Raw genomic sequence first — 19,882 nt, forward strand, 5'->3', positions numbered from 1 at the left:
GATGGAGAGATAGGAACTCACTTGCCTAACTATGCCATGGAGAAAGTACGCTTTAGAAGAGTGTGCAAGATGTATGAGAGTCTTCCAAAGTAATGACAGATGCTTTAAAATTAAAGCGTGAACAACTAGGATAAAAGATATTGAGGTCTTCTGTGTTAAATGGGTAAAAAAGGACTTAATTTCTTCCTCAGAAAGCAAAATAAAGCCAGGGCTGGTATTCTGTTTTTTATCATTGGCCTTACTCATAAATGCTGTGAAGGAGAAGTTGAAGTTAGTGAAGAAGCAGAGAATTAAGGAAACGAGACTACAGAGATATGTACAGTGACTTTGGTCACTGCAAAAAGAAATGCAAGTGAATTTTAGGTATGGAGGGCACAGTAAGTTTTCAGACAGAAAGAAGAATTTAAAGGAGAGAAGAAATAATGGAAGTAGTATCGTTCCAGAGGTTTTGAAATAACAATTTGAAGTATCCCTTTGCTAACTTTCTTTCTACTTAATTTGTTCAAAAGGGTCTTCCCGGTCCAATAGGCCCAATGGGTCCAGCAGGGTCCACAGGAGAAAAGGTAAACAGATTTTCATGCCATTCCCTCCTCAAGTTTCTTAGTATCATCATGTTTTATTGGCATTTTTCCTACTCATCCAATAAGTTACTGGGAACTAACTTTAAATTTTATCTTAAGGGTGAACCAGGTCCTCGAGGGCTCGTTGGTCCTCCCGGTTCTCGTGGAAACCCTGTGAGTAAATGTTCAGTTTTTACCTGACACGAGTTAACAAATGTTACAAATATAGAATTCTGATCCAAGCTTTGAGCATTTGTATCATTTGCTTTTATTTTTTCTTGTTTTTCTTCTTTCTTTCTTTCTTTCTTTCTTTTTTTTTTTTTTTTTTTTTTTTTAGCCAACCTTTGTAGTTCTTGTCTTGATATTGTTCACTTGAAAAGTGTTGCCAGGTCTTGTTCCTGTTTTCGGGCAATCTTTACTTAGAATTACCCTCACTTACCTTGATTCTCAAAGTATAACACCACTTGTAATAAAACACCACTTGTTTAAGTCTTTTTAAAAGATTGCCAATTCCAGATATTACTTTTTCCATAAAAAAAGCACAGAGATATATCTTGATTCATTCAAAAGTGTTAATTCTTTTCATCTATTCTTCCTTTTATTTGTGGTTTAGATGTCTTGATAGTTGGCTTGGATGACGAAGGAGTTAGAAGCTCAGCCTTTCTAGATTCTTCATACCAATTGGAATTGATTATGTCTCTGTCATAAATCAGAGCAATCTCAATCTCAGTTCTAGTATAAATTGAAACAGCTTGCACCCCTTTGGGGAGTGCTGGAGCTTGGCAGCCTTCAACTCCTCCCTTTGCAAAAAAACATTATGTGAAAAGACCAGCTGAAGCAGTTCACAGCCCATTCTGACCTTGCTCAGGAGTGCATCTTTGAATTGTTGGTAGTTTTTTTCCCCAGATGTATCTGATTGGAATGGTAAATTCTTTAGACTGTGTTATTAGCTAATCCTGCTACTACTGGAAGTGGCTGTGAGCAGTATTACTCCTATTGTTCTACTGTTTGCGTATGTCTTTTGTCTCTAAATTCCAAAAGTTTATGTAGTCTTGACCACGTGGGCAGGCCTTATTGTCATAGTTAGCATCTTTTATTGAGTGATTAAATGATCATTTGATTCGGATTAATAGAGCAAGAATATAATCACGCAACAGTAAATAGCTAGCTTGCTTTCTTCTTTATTTGCTTACAAAAATTACTGTATATAAACAGACGTTTATTTTACTTTTACAATTTTTACAATTACTCTTTTTTTTTTAAATAGGGCTCTCGAGGAGAAAATGGCCCTACTGGTGCTGTTGGTTTTGCTGGTCCTCCGGTATGTGTTTCGTAACACTAATGAGTTTCTTTTAGTCATGCTCTGACTTATTTGGTTTATTTCATTATGAATAATACTGCAGTGTTTTGGAACGTGAGTCACGTTTTTGTTGGAAAAGGATTTGTTTCTTTTACCCATCGTTATACGAGGTAGTGAAGAGGGCCAATGAATACCCTAGATGATTGAAAAATAGCTTAGTTGAAAAGATGATGTAATTTTTCACCAGATTTCATATCTTCATGAATACACTTAGTTGTTCCTTTGAGATTAAAACAGATTGTGAAGTGTCATCTACTGAAGGTAGTAAAATTTACTCTGTGACTAGTGGAAGATGGTATGAATTAATGGAATAAATAGAAAATTTGTGAGATTTTCAGTGAACACCTCAAACTTCCCCTCATAAGGAATTAGGTGCCTGCTTTCACTATTGGGAAGAAAGGACTGGAAAAGAGAATGTCGGTTCAGTTTCTTTTACAAATGGAAAAGGTTCTGAGGAAAATACGAAATCTAAAGAGATGAGAAATATTAATTAGAAAATATTTTTAATGGGAATTCTGACTTCACAGAGTTTTCAGAAAACCGTGTCTGTCATCTTCTGCAGACTGTGGTGAATGATTACGTTTCCCTTGAATTTACCTATTGAGCACTGTTTTATGTTTCATTTTGCTTTCTTGATGTTCTCTGCAAAGTGACCTGTTGGGTTAGAAGGATGTGGTATTCTCTGATCTGATGCTTCTTCTGTAATATGATTTCTTATAGGGCCCTGATGGTCAGCCAGGTGTGAAAGGTGAACCTGGGGAACCTGGACAGAAAGGAGATGCTGGATCTCCAGGACCTCAGGGGCTTGCTGGATCTCCTGGTCCACCAGTAAGTATAAGCAGCATTGTCAGAGAATAGTGTCATAGATTGATCCTGCTTAAAGTCTTCTGAGTGTTCCCCATCACTCCTCTCTTTCTCCTTTCCTCATAGGGTCCTTCAGGTGTTCCTGGTCTGAAAGGTGGTCGAGGAACTCAGGGTCCCCCTGTAAGTAGATTTTATTTTTTGTGAGGTAACTGTAGACAATCTAACATGACAACTTCATGCAATGTGTGTGCCATTCCTCATCTCAGCTTGCATTTTGCAGTTTCACTAATTTGGTTAGGAGCTCTTTAGGTAACTTCAGTGCTGTATTTCTTTTAATAAAGTTGCTGTTAAAATATGTTTTAGGGTGCTACTGGATTCCCAGGATCTGCTGGAAGAGTTGGACCTCCTGGACCTACTGTAAGTCAATTGACATTTCAGTAATAGATGTATATTATAACTCAGTCATTGAACATTTGAATAAAATAGAGTGAAGCGGGAAGCAACGTTTACCATGTGATGCTATGAAAGAGAGCAGTTTGTCAACACTGACTTATGTGACTTCACTGGATTATGTAGTGTTTAGTTAAACTTCTTGTTAGCTTCTCAAACTACTCTGCAGGGTTAACAAAGTGACAATCTTTTCTATCGTTTGTTCTTTTTTTTCTTCAGTGGTGACTGAGGTTAGGCAAGTTTTTGTAGAAAGGGCGAGGCCTCTGCTAGTTTCTCATTAGTGGAGTTACTCATGAGATCCATTAAAATTAAAACACAAACCCAAATCTCTCATATGTAAACGTTCTTAGAAACTCTCGAGTAAAACGAAAACTTAGCTGTGGATCAACAGGTGAAGATTCATCTTCACAGGGTAATTTTTGTACGAAATAAATGGCAGTCATGGTAAGTTTGCCCAAAGGTGAAGTTGATGGAAAAACCTAATATGAATGTGAATTCCTTTAGAGGTATTTGAGAAATGAAAGAAGGCCAGTGATAGCACTCCTTTGGACCACATGACTCTTAAAACATTGAACGTGAACTTGTGTTTGATATTGGAAACCATGGCCAAAGAATGTTTTAGCAGTAGTTGTATAGTTTAAGTTAATAAATAAAAAAAATAAAAGTGCATGTTAAAGGAGGGATTTGAAATTGTGATGGGGTGAGGAAGAAGGCTTGAGCATGCATATAATTTTAAAATCCTGGGAGACTAGCACCGCTGTACATCAGATTACACTATGTCTGTGCTCTGTCACACGTTGTTCCTCCTGGAGTTCATATTTAAAGTTAATAAAAAGAGCAGTCCTTGGTGGTTGTTTGTCCTGATCAGAATAATGTCCATTGTAACGAAGTTTTTAAAATGTTATTAGGGAGCTCCAGGGCCTGCTGGGCCTGTTGGTGAGCCGGGAAAAGAAGGTCCCCCAGGTCTTCGTGGTGATCCTGGTTCTCACGGTCGTGTGGGAGATCGAGGACCAGCCGGCCCCCCTGGTGGTCCTGGAGACAAGGGTGATGCAGGGGAAGATGGGCAGCCGGTATGTCCTTCTTCATGTCATTACTTCTCCCTCAACTAACTCCAGGCTTGGTCTTGTCATGTTATTGCTACAGAAATTATGGTAGCATCATCTTATTTCCTGTGAATTTCAGGGTCCAGATGGCCCCCCAGGTCCAGCAGGAACTACTGGTCAAAGAGGTATCGTTGGTATGCCAGGACAGCGAGGGGAAAGAGGCATGCCAGGACTGCCAGGTCCTGCAGTAAGTAACAGCCCAACTGATATACCAACCTTGGATATTGTCATCATCTTTGTGGGATGAGAGCATAGCGCACCGTAATGTGAAGAGAAAGCTGGAAAACATAAATTCCTGGAGTGAATGTAGAGAGAATAGCAAATAACTAAATCTCAAAAAAGTGTATGAGGTGGGAGATGTTATTTCTGATTTATTGGATGACCTGGACCTGAATTAAGAGCAAGTGGGTTATATGCTAAGGCATCTGGCTAAAATATTCTTATTTGACTTGAAACTAGACCTTTGAAAAAAACACCCCAGACTATATGCTTAGGTGTCCAAAAGTCACTTGAATGTGAGTAAATGTTCTGTAACTGCTATTTCATAAATTGTGAACTACAATATTCCCAGTTGCCAGTTGTGCTCTTTACTTCATTGCAGTATTTATTAAAAAGCTTCATTATCTAGGAGACAAAAACATCAAATAAAGTATCAATGAAAATGGTAGTATGGAAGTTCTGTCACTAGTGCTGGATCCACGAAATCACTTTATAGTTTGACAGGTGTGAACTATTACAGGTTAAAAGAACGTATTGGTGTGGATGAATTCTAAGTGCATTGCATTTTTCCAGTGTTGGGAGAACTTTGTCTGCTGGGGATAAGGCCATAAGACATAGACAAAGAAATTAGGTACTCATGATCTGCTCCTAGACAGACTAATGTCAAGTGAAGCTTTTAGTCAATATAACCCTATTTAAAAGTGAGTAACACAAATAAATTGCTTAAAAACATTGCAGTATATGAAATATTATTAAAAATCTATTAGAATACTAAAATGCTATAATGCGATGGAAAGCACAGCAATAATAGCAGCATGACAAAGTCCTAAGCTGCAGCAAGTGAGGATATGCCCAAATGCAGCAGCCATGTAAGTAGAAACAGAGGAAAGAATCTGCTTACCCTTGGGAGGTCGCAGGAATGCAGGGATCTTTGGCAAGAACCCCTTGCCTCCACTGCCGACCCTTAAATGAAGTCCAGGAGAGGGTGGATGCTGGCTCCAGCCCTTCCTGTCACTCAGATGCATTGAATGATGTTGAGGGTAGTTCAGGTTCATGAGCAGTGTCTTCTAGGCATTATTTTTCTTGTGCTTTCTTCTTTCAGTGATTAAAATGTTGATGTGGCATTTCTCATTTCTCTTAGGGTACACCAGGAAAACAAGGTCCCACAGGGCCACCCGGTGATAAAGGTCCCCCAGGACCTATTGGCCAGTCTGGTGCCACTGGACCTGTAGGGGAAGCTGGTCCAGAAGTAAGTATTAGAGCCTAGGAATATGCAGAAAAAAACCCAGAACAACAGAAAGACAAATTTCTAGTTTGTCTTGTGAAAGTGTGAGATTATGGAGCTAATCAATGGCCATATATGTTTCATAACTCTAGGGACCTGCTGGTAATGATGGTACTCCAGGACGAGATGGAGCTGTTGGAGAGCGTGTAAGAATAAGTTATTTTCTTAAATCTGTAAATCTCAATTTTATTATTGTGTTTTTTTAGTGGTTTTTTTTTTTTTTTCATTCATTTTTCATGGAGTGAAGAATTTGCTTTAAAAGCATATTACAGCTTTGAGTAAGAAGATTCTCTCAAAATTGACACCTCGCTAAGAGCACATGTCCCTGGAAACTCAGACTTGAGTTCTTACGGAATGAATATCTTTGTAGATCACAGTTGTGAGAAAATAGATTAGGAATGCTAATGTCTCATTGCTTAGGGGAAAATACATTGAGAATGCTAACTTTTGTTGTTTTAGTGTACTTCCATTCTCTTCAGGTAAATAATATTGAAATTATGTTTCGCAGGGTGACCGTGGGGAGCCTGGCCCTGCAGGCTTACCTGGCTCTCCAGGAGGTCCTGGAACTCCAGGTCCTGTTGGACCTCCGGGAGATGCAGGTCAAAGAGGTGAAACTGTAAGTGACCATTTTGTTCTGGTTTGGTTTCAATAATTTGTTATTTTCTAAATGTATAGTATTGTGTCTACTTTTGTGGATTGATACACATGTCCTCTCTGTGCAATCTTTTAGGGTTCTCGAGGGCCAGTGGGTCCCCCAGGCCGTGCAGGAAAAAGAGGTTTGCCTGTAAGTTTTCTGTAATCTTTATGATTTCATCTGAGATACTTTTAACAGAACAGAGCGTGAGAAACAGAGCCTGAATCAGAATATTGAGCAAAGCTTCAACGTTAAGTGCTTTGATTTCCAAATGCTTTTCAAGTCTCTTTGGAGTGTGATGTTGTCCAGAGCATGGTGGACCTGAGTCAGTAATTGGCTATGATCTGTCTGGCAGTTCACATTAAGAGTGCAGAAATGAGTGCTAAAGGCAGATTATTAGAGCAAAATGGCAGAAATATAAAAGAAAAAAAAAAAAAAAAAAAAAAAAAAATCACCTGTTCCCATGAAACTGCCTTATTCAGCTTAGAAGAATCTGAATTCAATCCAATAGAAAAGCAAACAAACCCCATCTTTTTGTGTTACATAATTCGTTTATAATCCAACATTGGAGAAAAATGAATTGCAAACTTGGGAAATTGAAAGAATGTTGTCCAGAGCCTAAGCAGAAGTTGTATGAGTGAAAGAAAGTTAGCGATAATGATGCCGTTGATAAACTATTTGGTATTTGGCACTGAGAAATTTAGCATGAAACTTGTGATAAGAAACACAGAACTGAGAGCACGAGCCATTTTTTTTCAATGATTCTTGAATTAGTGTGGGAATTTTCAATCTAAAATGACAAGAGCGAAATTGACAGCAGGAGAACCCAGCCATTTGTACCGGGGAGCCCAAACACTTTTGTCTGCAGTTAGGCAGTGTAACTTCACTTGTACTTCAATCATAACAAAGGCAAAAGGAGCTTCAAGAATTGAAAGTGCGACTCGGGGGCTTTCTGTTTATTGTTACAAGCCTGTGAAAGGTTTGTAATACTTCAGTCTTGCCCATGGAAATAATTTCCTATGTCCAGTAAGACAAAGATGTTTCTCAGTGTAAATTTCATGGTGTAAGGTATTTAGTAGTGTTATTACGGTTTTTTGTCTTTTTTTACTGTATTATGAAGTTAAGCAGACTAAGCTGATTATCACACTTGTAATTAAGTGTTACGCAGTTTTTGTTATTGTTTGCTTATGCTTTGGTAACAATTACACTTCCTGGAACTGCCTCAGCATCATATTCTTTTTATCTTTAGAAGTGAGGGAGTTCTGAATGCAGCACGTAAAAGAAAATGAGGGGTTGTTTTGTTTTGTTTTGTTTCCCAGTTTGGAATTTTACGTATAATTACTGATTGTTACAGGGTCCCCAAGGGCCTCGTGGTGACAAAGGTGACAATGGAGATCGAGGTGACAGGGGCCAGAAAGGACACCGAGGTTTCACTGGGCTTCAAGGTCTTCCTGGTCCTCCTGTAAGCTGTTTTGTTTATACTGTAATCATATTTTCGTGGCAGTTAAACCATGTGGTAGAAGCATAATAAAAAACAACAACAAAAACTCACAAAGGAAGAACAAAATCACAAGTTATATTTTTTTGTTTGTGGTTTTTTTTTTTTTTTCTCATTAGGTATTTTTGGGTGGCCTGTCGGCCTGCACTTGCTAATTATTTTTATTGCAATATTACAATACTACTTGGTAGTGAAGTAAACCTTTGCTTTGCGAGAACTGCACTCTGCTATTCAGAATTTGGTCCCTTTGGGTAATTACATTAGAATGCGGAGTATTTTTTTGACGCTGTATTTTAACAGTCAGGAAATCAAATCCAGAATCTCATGAGGACTATGACAGTCCCCTCTCTCTTTCTCTCCAGTACTTGTAAGAACTTCATGAATTCAGTGGCAGTTGATTGGAAGTAAAACGGAAAATTTTTTGACAGCTGGTCACTGATCCTGTGTAAGAGCTGAATGTTTCAACCAGTAGGCAAAGAGTCAATCAAAAAAAGCCCACCAAAACAAATTAAGCACCACGTGAAGCATCTTTGGACTTTATAATAGCACTGATTGTAAATGGCATGAAGCAAGCCTGTTCTGCAGAAACAACTTTATCAGTGTACCTAAGCACCATTCTTCTATTTATTTGAATTGAGATTGCTGTTGTTGCCATGTCTTAGTGAAAAAGAGAATAAGATGAAAACTAATCAGGAGAAGGAAAGGTACTTGCCCTTGTTAAAATATAATATAAATATATTCACACACTAAGGTCTATATTGCACAGTGTCTTTTTAAGACTAAAAGAACGTGCTTTAAGTATCACAATTATAATTTTTTTCTGTTTAGGGCCCTATTGGTGAACAGGGTAGTCCTGGGATTCCAGGCCCATTTGGTCCTCGGGTGAGTATAAAGATTCAGTCTGGGACTTTTTCCCATTTGTTTTTTCCACAATTAGATTTCTATTTCAGTTTCGTTTTTAATTTTCTGACTTTTATTGATTTTAGTATTATGGGTTTATTGCCATATCTTTTTTTGCCACATCTCTGCTGAGAGATTTACCTTGCTAAATAAATGAGGCTTAACATAAAATGTAGTTAGATGAAAATAGTTAACAAAAGAAAGTTATATGAAGAGAGCTAGATGAGAAGTTCAGGATCTGCAGTCTCTTTATACAGACACTTAAGCTACATCTGATGCAAAGCCACATATGTGGCTGTTCTACTTTTTGGACTTCACTATCCCCTGGGGAAATAGTGAAAAAGTGCCCTTTTAACAAGGGCAAGGAGAAGTATGATTCTTGGTGTGTTCTGGAGTAACAGGATGTCTCTGGGTCTGTATGAATGTGGGCATACAGTGACTGCTCTAAGATGTAGCATTTGAAGTTGGACTTAAATCTTTTAGGCAAAGGTAGTCACTGAATTCAAAGTATGTTGTCTGAGGTGACTGACTTTGGAAGAATATTGAAACTGCCTTTTTAGCATTAGAGAACAAAAATGATTATTTTTGAAGTTTGGTAATACAAATAATTGTATTGAAGTTTTAAGGCTCTTCTCACTGGTGCCCAGCGACAAGACAAGGAGCTTCAGGTGCAAACTGGAACACAAGTAGTTCCATATGAACATGAGGAAAAACTTTTCACTTAGAGTTACAGAACACTGCAGCGCAGGCTGCCCAGAGAGATTGTGGATTCTCCTGTTCTGGAGATATTAAAAACCTGCCCAGAAACTTTGCAGTGGAACCTGCTGTAGGGGATGTGCTTTAGCGAGGCGTTGAACTGGGGGAGCTCCAGAAGTTCATTCCAACCCCAACAATTCTGAAATTCCGTGATTGTTTGTAGAAAGGTGGTTTTGTTTAACTTTGTTGTTCAGTGCTAAAATAGGTTTCTTCTTTCTCCAATTTCGTGTAGGGTCCTCCAGGTCCAGTTGGTCCATCAGGCAAAGATGGAAGTCCTGGACCACTAGGACCAATCGGGCCTCCTGGTGTTAGAGGAAGTGTAGGAGAAGCTGGACCTGAGGTAAGTTGATGGAAATAGGTTACTTTAAAATAATGAGATTTTTTTTACAGTACGTTGCAGCTTTATCAAACATCCACAAACTCCAGACACATCGTGATACTGGATACAGTTCCTCCAACAGCTAACTGGGGTGATCATGCAACAAAAGGGCTAATATCTCATTCATTATCTTCTGAACCTCTTGACGTCCCCCATCTTAATCACCAAGATTTCCAGCAGCTTGCTCTACCATGCTTTGCTTTCAGGAAATTCTTCAGTCCATTAATCCCAGCACAAACTAATACTGAGCTCAGCTGACCTTCAGACAGAAGTTTTAAGCCACTGACAATGAGCAAATAAAAACTCTGCTTTGGCCAAAGTCTTAAACTTCTCTAAATCCAGCGGGCATATTACAGATTTATCAGTTAATGATACCCTAATTTATAAAACATATGTTATATCATCCCCAGAAGGATAGTTGGAAACTGGAGGGATTTGAGAAAGGGTTGGCACGGGTGATGGTGTGAAGAGTTAAGAAATAATGTTGCTCGTTTTGAGAAATAAGGCAGAAAAGGTAGAACAAATGTTCCTAAACTAACAAATAAGAGAAGGCATTTTCAGCTGTTTATTTCTGCATCATAGAATAAACATTAATGATGTTTACTGTCTTTATCACGTGCTAATATTTACTCTATTTCATTTTAATTTCTACCAATTATTAGTATTTCAATTTCTGCTGAAACATCAACAGTGAATGAATACTCTGTGTAGAATAAAATGTGTATCTAAATAGTTCTTTAGTATAATGAGACAATACAAGGAATACTACATAGCAGTATTTTCAGTCTTGCTTCTCATGTTGACTTGCATGCAACTAATAATTGGAACAAAAAAGGAACAAATGCTAAATGTTTCATTTGAGAGATGCAGCATATATTTGTTTGGCTGTATGCTCTATCGTAATTTGGAATGCTAGTTGTGAATTCTGAAGTAATTAACCTCAAAGGAAGTGCCACATTATAATATACCATCTCATGTACCAGAGCATCAGGCTTACAGTGTGGGTATATTGCAGGCTTTCTGTTGCCAAAGAGCTCTCGGAACGTGCAGGTGGACATATAATGCTTGCTGACAGATATCTTATTTATCTCAAGACTCAGTTGCCTCTGTAGATATCACAGTCCAGGTGGACAGACAGACCTCAACGTTAGGAAAAATATTGTTTTTTGGAAAAATACTTGCTGTTCCAAGTCAGGATGATGTGGATTCTCATTCACATCTTGGTGATCTGTTGCCAGAAAGCTCAGAACTGTGCAGGATAAATGTATAGGTATTTCTGTTTCCAAATTTTCCTTCCAGATTTTACTAATTGAAAGTGTGCTTGAGCTGACTCATGGAAGGCAGGAATTTTAGATTGCTCTGAAAATTGCTTGCAGCTGTGTGGAAATAAAGCTGTTAGACTCGGATTTGAGAACAAGGAGGGACAAATGACTTAAAAAAAACTGGAATCAAGAGGCTTTGATGACTTCTTCCAGCTGTTGTCTGAAAGCTAAATTGAGAAGAATTTGAGCAAGATATTAAGACAGACAGTGAAGATGTGAAGCAGGGTGCAGCTCTAATCTTAGAATGCAGTACCTCGTGTGCAGTGCTAATCTCTTTTCTCTGTTCTTGGAAGTGTGCAGTGTTTACCTATATGTGAATTTTTCCTCCATGTCAGAGTGAATGGCCCCAAAGTTTTGTTGTTTAGTGACTTGCTTCTCTGTCATTTTACTCTGTATTTACTCTGTTGTGCCTCTATTGCTATTTTTTTTGTTGTTGTGTTGTACTTTAGGGTCCACCGGGTGATCCTGGCCCTCCTGGTCCCCCAGGCCCTCCAGGCCACCTCACTGCTGCCATCGGTGACATCATGGGACACTATGATGATGCTATGGCAGATCCGCTACCAGAGTTTACTGAAGATGAAGCAGCTCCTGATGACCACAATAAAACAGACCCAGGAGTCCATGCCACGCTGAAGTCACTGAGCAGCCAGATTGAGACTATGCGCAGCCCAGACGGTTCGAAGAAACACCCGGCACGGACTTGTGATGACCTGAAACTGTGCCACCCATCCAAGAAGAGTGGTGAGTGTGAACATGCCATAAGAGTCTGTCTTATTTCCAGTGTATACTTAGTCATGAAAAAAGCGTGTAGTTTTGAGTTCGGTCTAATCCGGCATGAACACTAGGAACTCAAAAACTTCTCCCACACAGGAAAGTATTTCTTCTTGCCTATTAGATATATATTCTAATACATGCCAATTTATTCATTTGGTATATAGAATGGAATCATTAATGTTGAAATAGACTGCTAAGATCATCCAGTCCAACCATCAGCCTGTCACCGCTATGTGCACTAAACTGTATCCTTCGGTGCCACATCTCCGTGTTGGGCATCTCCAGGGTCAGTGACTCCACCACGTCCCTGGGCAGCCCGTTCCAATGCCTCACCACTCCTTCTGAGAAGAGATTCTTCTTATATCCAATCCAAATGCCTTTGGCACAACTTAATGCCATTCCCTTTAGTCCTGTCGCTGGTTACGTGGGAGAAGAGGTGACCCCCTTCTTTCATATTTTTATGTATTTTTACATGTAAAATAGTTCTTACTTCATGGCGGTCGGCTTCTGGAGGTTACCAGCAGGTAGTTAGGAAGTACTGCTTAGATGATGGCAGAGATAGATAGTTACATCAGTTGTGAATATTTGCTTAATTGCTATTAGCTCAAAATATTACTAATCAAAATAGGATTGATGACATATGACTTCGTTCCATCTGGAGTTTTGCTTCTTACTGGCAGTTGGTAGGTGGTAAAATGCTAATGTGACAGTTGGAGTTTCCCTAATTAATATGAGTTGCCACTGATAGACTGGAAGGCAGATGGTTTTTGTACCCCTTACCATCTTTTCCCTTGTTTCCTGGTGCACTGCCACCAGCATCAACGTTAGGAGAGGCATCTGCAGCAAAAATTTGTGTCTAACCCTTACTTGTTCTCTGTGCAATTGGAGCGGCCAGGAGCTTTGAAATAGATTTGAGCAACTTTACAGCTGTCAAGTCTTGATTCCTTGGTTGGGAAATATTTGAAAGGCTGATTGGCTTGCATCTGACACGACTTTAAAGCGAAGTGCATGTCAATATTGGGTGGTTACATGAAGCAAATGCTTGTTTTTCCTTGTGGTTTGTACTGTCGAGGCATTGTTTTGTTTGTATCTTCCCTATTGTTTTAAGAATCGTGGCAATATAACAGAATTTTATACTTTATATCCTTGGCAGGTGAATATTGGATTGATCCTAATCAGGGATGTGTTGAAGATGCTATAAAAGTATACTGCAACATGGAAACTGGAGAGACCTGCATTTCTGCAAATCCATCAACTATTCCACGTAAAACATGGTGGGCCAGCAGATCATCTGACTTGAAGCCCATTTGGTACGGCCTTGATATGAACAGGGGATCGCAGGTAACTAAATGTATTTAGTTTCAAGAATTAGCTACTTGTGATGAACATTATTTCCTTTTGATGTAGAATTTCATCTGCTCTACCGAGCAAATTTGATTTCAATTACAACATTTTGTTTCTTGATTTGACTGACTTATACACAATTATTTGTTATTATACAGTTATTATAGAAGGGGAAAAAATTGTACATCTAAGGCAGGACTGATCTGCCACTGCTGGTAGATGTTTATTTCTCTTGGCCCTAAAAATTTTCAGCCCTAAAAATTGTCAGCTCTTCTGACAATCTACTTTAGAAACTTAGTTTATTTGTCCCTACTGTGTATCTTTGCCCTAATATGTGACTGCAGTTGCTCCTGTTTTAATTGAATTCTACGCTTTCTGAAAGAAAGCTCTTTAGTGCTGAAAATTACAAGACTCATTGAAATTCTCTCGTTGTATCTATTTTTTGTAGAAAATAAGGCTGTCGTTAGTTTTCAAGTACTCAATGCTGAGTCTGTCAGTTTCTAGGCAAACAAGAACTTTGTCCTTAGCTTTCTGTTCAGTTTTCTTTCTGTGATAAGCCCGCTTCCTAAGTTAGGCTGAACTCTCCTGCTAAGTGACAGAAATTCATGCTATGTAAAACATAATTAATGGACCACCTTTTAATAATTTTTATTCCTGGTTCATTAAATTAAAAACAAATATATTTTCAGCTGTTATTTCACATAGAGCAATTAAATATCTTAAAAATGAACATGTAATGGGTAAATATAATAGGGATTTTATCAATCAGAGAGTTCCTGTTGACAGGTTAGAGTTTCGAACAGATGTAGCATTAAGAAAATATGTGGCATTGATTGCTTTTTTTGAGATGCTTTCACTTACTGTGAAGTTTTGGAGAACTTTCCTTGAACCAAGAGGTCACAGTTGACATTTAGCTGCCCGCAGCGCTACATAAAGAGGTTTTTTGTTTTGTTTTGAAGTACTGTGCTCTTTGGAGGAAGAAATTAGCTTTTAAGTTGGAGAAGAGAAGGCTCCAGGGAGACTTTGTTGTGGCCTTCCAATGCTGGAAGAGAGCATGTGAACAGGAGGGGAACGGCTGTTCATGAGTGTGGATAGTGACAGGACAAAGGGGAATGGTTTTAAACTGAGACGGGGGAGGTTCAGATTACATATTAGGAGGAAGTTTTTCACTCAGAAGGCAGTGCAGCACTGGAACAGGTTGCCCAAGGAGGCTGTGGATGCCCCACCCCTGGAGGCATTCAAGGCCAGGCTGGATGTGGCTCTGGGCAGCCTGGTCTGGCGGTCAGCAACCCTGCACATAGCAGGGGGGGTCGAAACTAGATGATCATTGTGGTCCTTTTCAACCCAGGCCACTCTGTAATTCTGTGATTTTGAGTAAAACTGTAAAAGAATATTTCATTTTTGAAAACGCTGCTCGATTTGGTAGCTTGCATTAGAAACTGTTTAGTAGTTATATGCACTTACTACAGATGCTAATTAATACACGTCTGATGTTGCTAAGCAAAGATAACATTTTATGATAAATGACAGCGGTGACATGCAGGATTTTCTTTTTTCCTTGCCAGTTCCAGTGAAACGTTTTCATTTTTAGTCTTTCTTAACTTTTTTCTATGGTGTAACGATTTGCTAAACACAAATCAAATGGAATCTTTGCATGAGGGGAAAAATTGTCAAGAATTCAAACATCGTTGTTATTTGTAGTAATACTGCTATAATGTTTTTTAGAAACAATGGCACATCATAAAACATTCATATTTTTGCGGAAGCTAATTATGTGATGGGTATCTATATGCAGAATTTATGTAGTCAAACTGGCTGTTTGTGACATTTCTACATGCGGTACATGACCTGTAGAAAACCACCTACTGCAGTTGCAATATAGTGGGTACGCTATAAAAGGACTTTCTCAGCTTGACTTTTCTCATTCCAGTTGAGCTTGTTGTAAAGCACTATTTCATTCCGCCTTTCTGTTGTTCAGCTTCAGAGCTGAATGGCCAAAATTCTCCCAAAATGATCCCTGATACAGGCTATTATTGTTTCCTCATCCTCAGCATCCAGGAAATTAAGAAAGAAATCATTCTTAGATTTTATATAGTAAAGCTCCTGCTAATCGTGTCTGGGAAGAGTTACAGCAGTGATGTTTATAAAATTCACAAGCTGTTATTGAATTTTTATGAATGATGATCTATTTCATGTCTTCTCAGTTTGTGTACGGGGATACAGCTGTCACTCAAATGACATTCCTGCGCCTCCTGTCAAAGGAAGCTTCCCAGAATATCACTTACCTCTGTAAGAACAGCGTTGGGTACATGGATGACCAAACTAAAAGCCTGAAGAAAGCTGTCATTCTGAAAGGGGCCAATGACCTGGAGATCAAGGCAGAGGGAAACAGCCGATTCAGATACACTGTTCTTCACGACAGCTGTTCTGTAAGTTGACTTTCTGTTCTTGGCATGGAAGAACAGGACTTCTAGCTTTTGATGGTGGCAATTCTTGATTTGGAAAGCAATCCATAGAATAAGAAAAATATAACGCTGCAGAATTTCACTAAGAGTTACAGAAGTAACTGAATAGGCATTTTACTGCAATTCTCAGTATGTGTAATCAATGTCTTTAGAGGATATTTTTAAATTAGTAGTTATTAGTCAGCACACTGAGGATACATATCTTCCCAATTTGCAATTTTGCAAACAGTATTTGTTATTTCTGTGTGAAATCTCATACATCGAATAATCTCAAGCACTGGTCTGCCAAGTGGGTAGGATTACTGCAGCAGTACTCTAGAGAAAATTCTTTGGTATTTAGTCATTTCAGACTGACTGAAATGGAGAGGAAAATGTTCCTTCCCCAGAAAGTTTTAGTAGCCTTAAATCCAGTGAGTGAGTATAGTGTAGATTTTGTCAATAGCATTCTCAGCTAAATCCAAGAGATGGGCAAAATTTGACTAAAATTAGTCTTGCACTTGATATAAATCAGAATACTCTCCGTGTTTTAAAGGAATGTACTTCAAGTATGTGCGTGCAGGTACATATACACAGAAAGAAGAAATTAATAATGAAAGGAAAAATCAATCCGTCTTGAGGGGGGAATCCTCCTGTATCATTTGGACAGGTCTGTTCATCACAATGAAAGCGAGACATATACGTTTTAAAATAAGGTACAGTGCAGAGAGGAGAGGATTGCTCAGCAGAGGTACAGTGAGATAATCCTGAAATATCCCAGACAGTTGACTCACCCAGCTGGACTTTAGATGAGATCTGGATTAATTTTTCTCCTTTTTTTTTTTTTTTCTGTCTTTCAGAAACGTAATGGCAACGTGGGCAAGACAATCTTTGAGTACAGAACGCAGAACGTGGCACGCCTGCCTATCATAGATATCGCACCGGTGGATGTTGGCAGCACTGACCAGGAATTTGGAATTGAAATTGGGCCAGTTTGTTTTGTGTAAGAGGAAGGGGGGAAATTAAAATGGTACTCAGCCGCAACAGCAATTAAACTCATGAACTTAGACTGATTGAAGTTAATCCTGGGACTCTTGAAGTAATGGCTGATATCGGATCAGCACTGTATATACAGTTTCTAAATGCCCAGCCTCCTTTTGAATATTTATTTTACTTACAAACCTTCCGTTTTAAATGGTTGAACCAACTTCTTGCGCAGCAGTACAATTATGAGAGAAACAAGGACCACCTTTTTAAAGATAACACGAATCCTTTTCCTCGCTTTTCTTTCAGATTACTTCAGAATTTACAGGTATTCAAAATAGATAGTTTTTATGTGGGACTACGTAAAGCTCTAATGGTAATTTCTTTTGCTTGGATGCATAACGAATAACAGAAAAGTGGAGCGCTTTTGTGAACTGTTTGATATTTTTCAGTCCTATCTACTCTCTCTACCCCAGTTTATCTTCCTGTGGTTGCTACCGTCATAGCTATCCGTGTCTCTTGTAGACGGAAATCTCTCGGACAGGATCATCTGAACCTGGCGTTGTCTTTCTTGCGCTTTTCTATATAATAGTCTGCTCGTAAGAGTTTTCTACAGCCACCATTAATTTATGAAGTAGAATTACTACTGGGGTAAATACAAGATTTCAGAATAAGTGTCCCATTTATTAAGTTTTGAGGCCTGATGTCACTTCTCACGATGGATCTGTGCAATTCCATTAAATTATGATTGATCTTCAACATATATAGCAAAGCCAACACTTGTTGATTGTTTTCCAATACTTGCCCATCTAATAAGCCATTATGTATCAAATTATGCCAGCATCTTATATACGGTGCCAGTGTTACATGTGTTGCCGATCATTCATGTGTGTACCAGACCAGTTGCTAATAAAGAGAGAAATTTTAGAAATCCCTGATTTTTAACTGGCATCCAGACACGCATTGCCAGTAATTTTGACTTGCTGGTCTCAAACTGTCAAGGCAAAGAAATTCCACCATTTCTTAGCGTGAGCTACCTCATCTCTGAAAGTTGGGATGCATTTAATATTCGTTTTGTTATTTTAGGTACTGAAAGGTGCTATGCTTCTGTTATTATTTTGAGAAAGGCGATAGGCAGGGCAAAAAAAAACAAACAAAAAAAAGTGATGGTGCTAAACAGCTCTGTAGAAGGCTGACGAAATAAAGATGCTGACTCAGTATCATTTTCAGAGTTTAGCTGTTAGGCTTACTGTGTTTGAGAGAACAATGTTACAGTGCATTTATTTGTTGGTCATACAGTGTATAAGATGTTTTGTACCACCAGCATGCTTTATTTTGTAAAGTATGTGGGTACAAAATTACTTACTTAGTTTTTTATTTCTTAATTGCATCTGTGCTCTCCAAGTTTTTTGTTTGTTTCTTTAAAAAAATAAAAAATAAACATCTGGGGCCATCCCTAAAGAAAGTCATGCACATAGCTTTATTCATGTATCTTTGCAAAGCATTTAATTAAATACATGCTTCTCGCTATTTAAGTGGTTTCCTTTTTGTAAAACTCCTTCCAGTGTGTTCCGTATCAATTAATTTCCAGAAAGGTAAAAATGGAAGCATTTTTTTTTTGTTGCTGTTTGAATAACTTCTTTGCAGTGTGTTCGCCTGAAGTATTTTACACATAGGGAAATGAAAGTATGCTGAATAACACCTTATTTTGTCACAGTTCTCACAGGGTAGTTGTCAGTTTGCGTGGAGCTGTCACAAGAAACTCTAGGAAGGCTGCCAAACTGATATTGCTTTTGAGACTCCAGCAATTAAAATGGTTTTACGTAAGACTGGGTAAAGTGCGATTTATCTGATTCCACGCGTCCATGTAAGTTACCTCTGACAGATAACAGCTTTTGGATGAGCCATAAGGCTGTACTGTATCAAGGCGGGCAAGGATTTACGTTCCTTTCTTCCTTCTGAAAATGTAGGAGCTTTGGAAGTTTCCAGATTGTCCATATGCACATCCACTGGGACTAGGAACATAGAACTGTAAGATGCTCATCACCGTAATCTGTTTTCTTTCTTTTCCCTGTTGGGAGCAGTAGGATTTTTTTTCTTTTACCAGCGTAGAATTACTGTTAATATGTGACTCATGACTCGGCATGTTGCATTGGATCCTTAATAGGAAATCTACACTGTATTGATTGCAGGGAATAATCTGAGGAATCTGTTGGCTCGCTCTAACACGTTCATGCACACGTGTTATCCAGGGTCTGTGATCACGCCTCTAAGCGTCAGTCAGATGCACAAAGTAAATAACATTTGGTGTATAGATAATGTTAGAAAGTTATTTTAAATTTCTTGTGTTTTGTCAGTGAAGTGTAAAAATCCCTGTTTATTGTAATTATTTTTGTGAGGTTCTTGAAGGAGAAGTGTATGTAACTATAAGAGCACCTATTACTTCCCTTTTTGAGTTGTTCTTATCACACCTCCATCTCCATACAAAGCGTGCAGTATTTCCACAGGGATGCACCTCAAGTAGTGAAAGAGAGCTTTAGCTGTAAGGCACCCCGAGACAGTCTTCTGTAAAAAACCATCACTGGAGGACAGCTGAGGCAGAACCTTCACATGAAGTTTAATAAAGAGTCTTTATAATAATTTTTAAAATAATAATAGGAAGAGTGGGTGGAAGGGTGGATTATGGGAACATGGCTTTTCTCGTCACATAGCATGGTCTCAGGTAAATACATCTTGAATTCCAAGAGCGTAGATTGAATGATCTGATGATTTGCAAGACATTGATTAGCTCATAAAGTAGCATTAATTAAATATCAGCTATTTAGGACATTTAGTACAACTCTTCTGTCTCTGTTGCAGGTGGCTTCAGAAATAGTAGAAAAGGCACTTCAGAACAGTTAGGATAATGAAATGTCAAAGGCTGAATCGAGATGAATTTGATAGTTGTAAGAGATGGTTACTTGTTTTTCCTAAGCGACTCTGGAGCTACGAGGTACGGTTTAGATATGGTTTAATAGCTTGTGGTACTGGGAATGGGAGGGTGGTTGGACTAGATGATCTTGCAGGTCG

At 38.6% G+C, this 19,882-nt stretch overlaps 1 protein-coding gene across 2 annotated transcripts in view; it reads left to right on the forward strand.

Annotated features, from left to right (window-relative positions):
• Positions 1–18,640, forward strand: part of COL5A2 (collagen type V alpha 2 chain) — a 161,912-nt gene extending 143,272 nt beyond the window's left edge. For both annotated transcript variants that reach the window (XM_042874511.1, XM_042874510.1), the window contains 19 exons: positions 510–563; positions 681–734; positions 1,828–1,881; positions 2,641–2,748; positions 2,851–2,904; positions 3,088–3,141; positions 4,083–4,244; positions 4,357–4,464; positions 5,638–5,745; positions 5,874–5,927; positions 6,290–6,397; positions 6,512–6,565; positions 7,770–7,877; positions 8,742–8,795; positions 9,802–9,909; positions 11,720–12,011; positions 13,198–13,385; positions 15,593–15,817; positions 16,690–18,640. In XM_042874511.1, coding sequence (XP_042730445.1) covers positions 510–563; positions 681–734; positions 1,828–1,881; positions 2,641–2,748; positions 2,851–2,904; positions 3,088–3,141; positions 4,083–4,244; positions 4,357–4,464; positions 5,638–5,745; positions 5,874–5,927; positions 6,290–6,397; positions 6,512–6,565; positions 7,770–7,877; positions 8,742–8,795; positions 9,802–9,909; positions 11,720–12,011; positions 13,198–13,385; positions 15,593–15,817; positions 16,690–16,836 — 2,094 coding nt within the window. In that variant the 3' untranslated portion in view covers positions 16,837–18,640. The remainder of the gene's footprint in view (positions 1–509; positions 564–680; positions 735–1,827; positions 1,882–2,640; positions 2,749–2,850; positions 2,905–3,087; positions 3,142–4,082; positions 4,245–4,356; positions 4,465–5,637; positions 5,746–5,873; positions 5,928–6,289; positions 6,398–6,511; positions 6,566–7,769; positions 7,878–8,741; positions 8,796–9,801; positions 9,910–11,719; positions 12,012–13,197; positions 13,386–15,592; positions 15,818–16,689) is intronic.
• The last annotated feature ends 1,242 nt before the right edge of the window (positions 18,641–19,882 follow it).

This window comes from Lagopus leucura, unplaced genomic scaffold (assembly GCF_019238085.1).
Source record: "Lagopus leucura isolate 7727_CA_CO unplaced genomic scaffold, USGS_WTPT01 Super-Scaffold_100012, whole genome shotgun sequence".
Taxonomy (NCBI): Eukaryota; Metazoa; Chordata; class Aves; order Galliformes; family Phasianidae; genus Lagopus; species Lagopus leucura.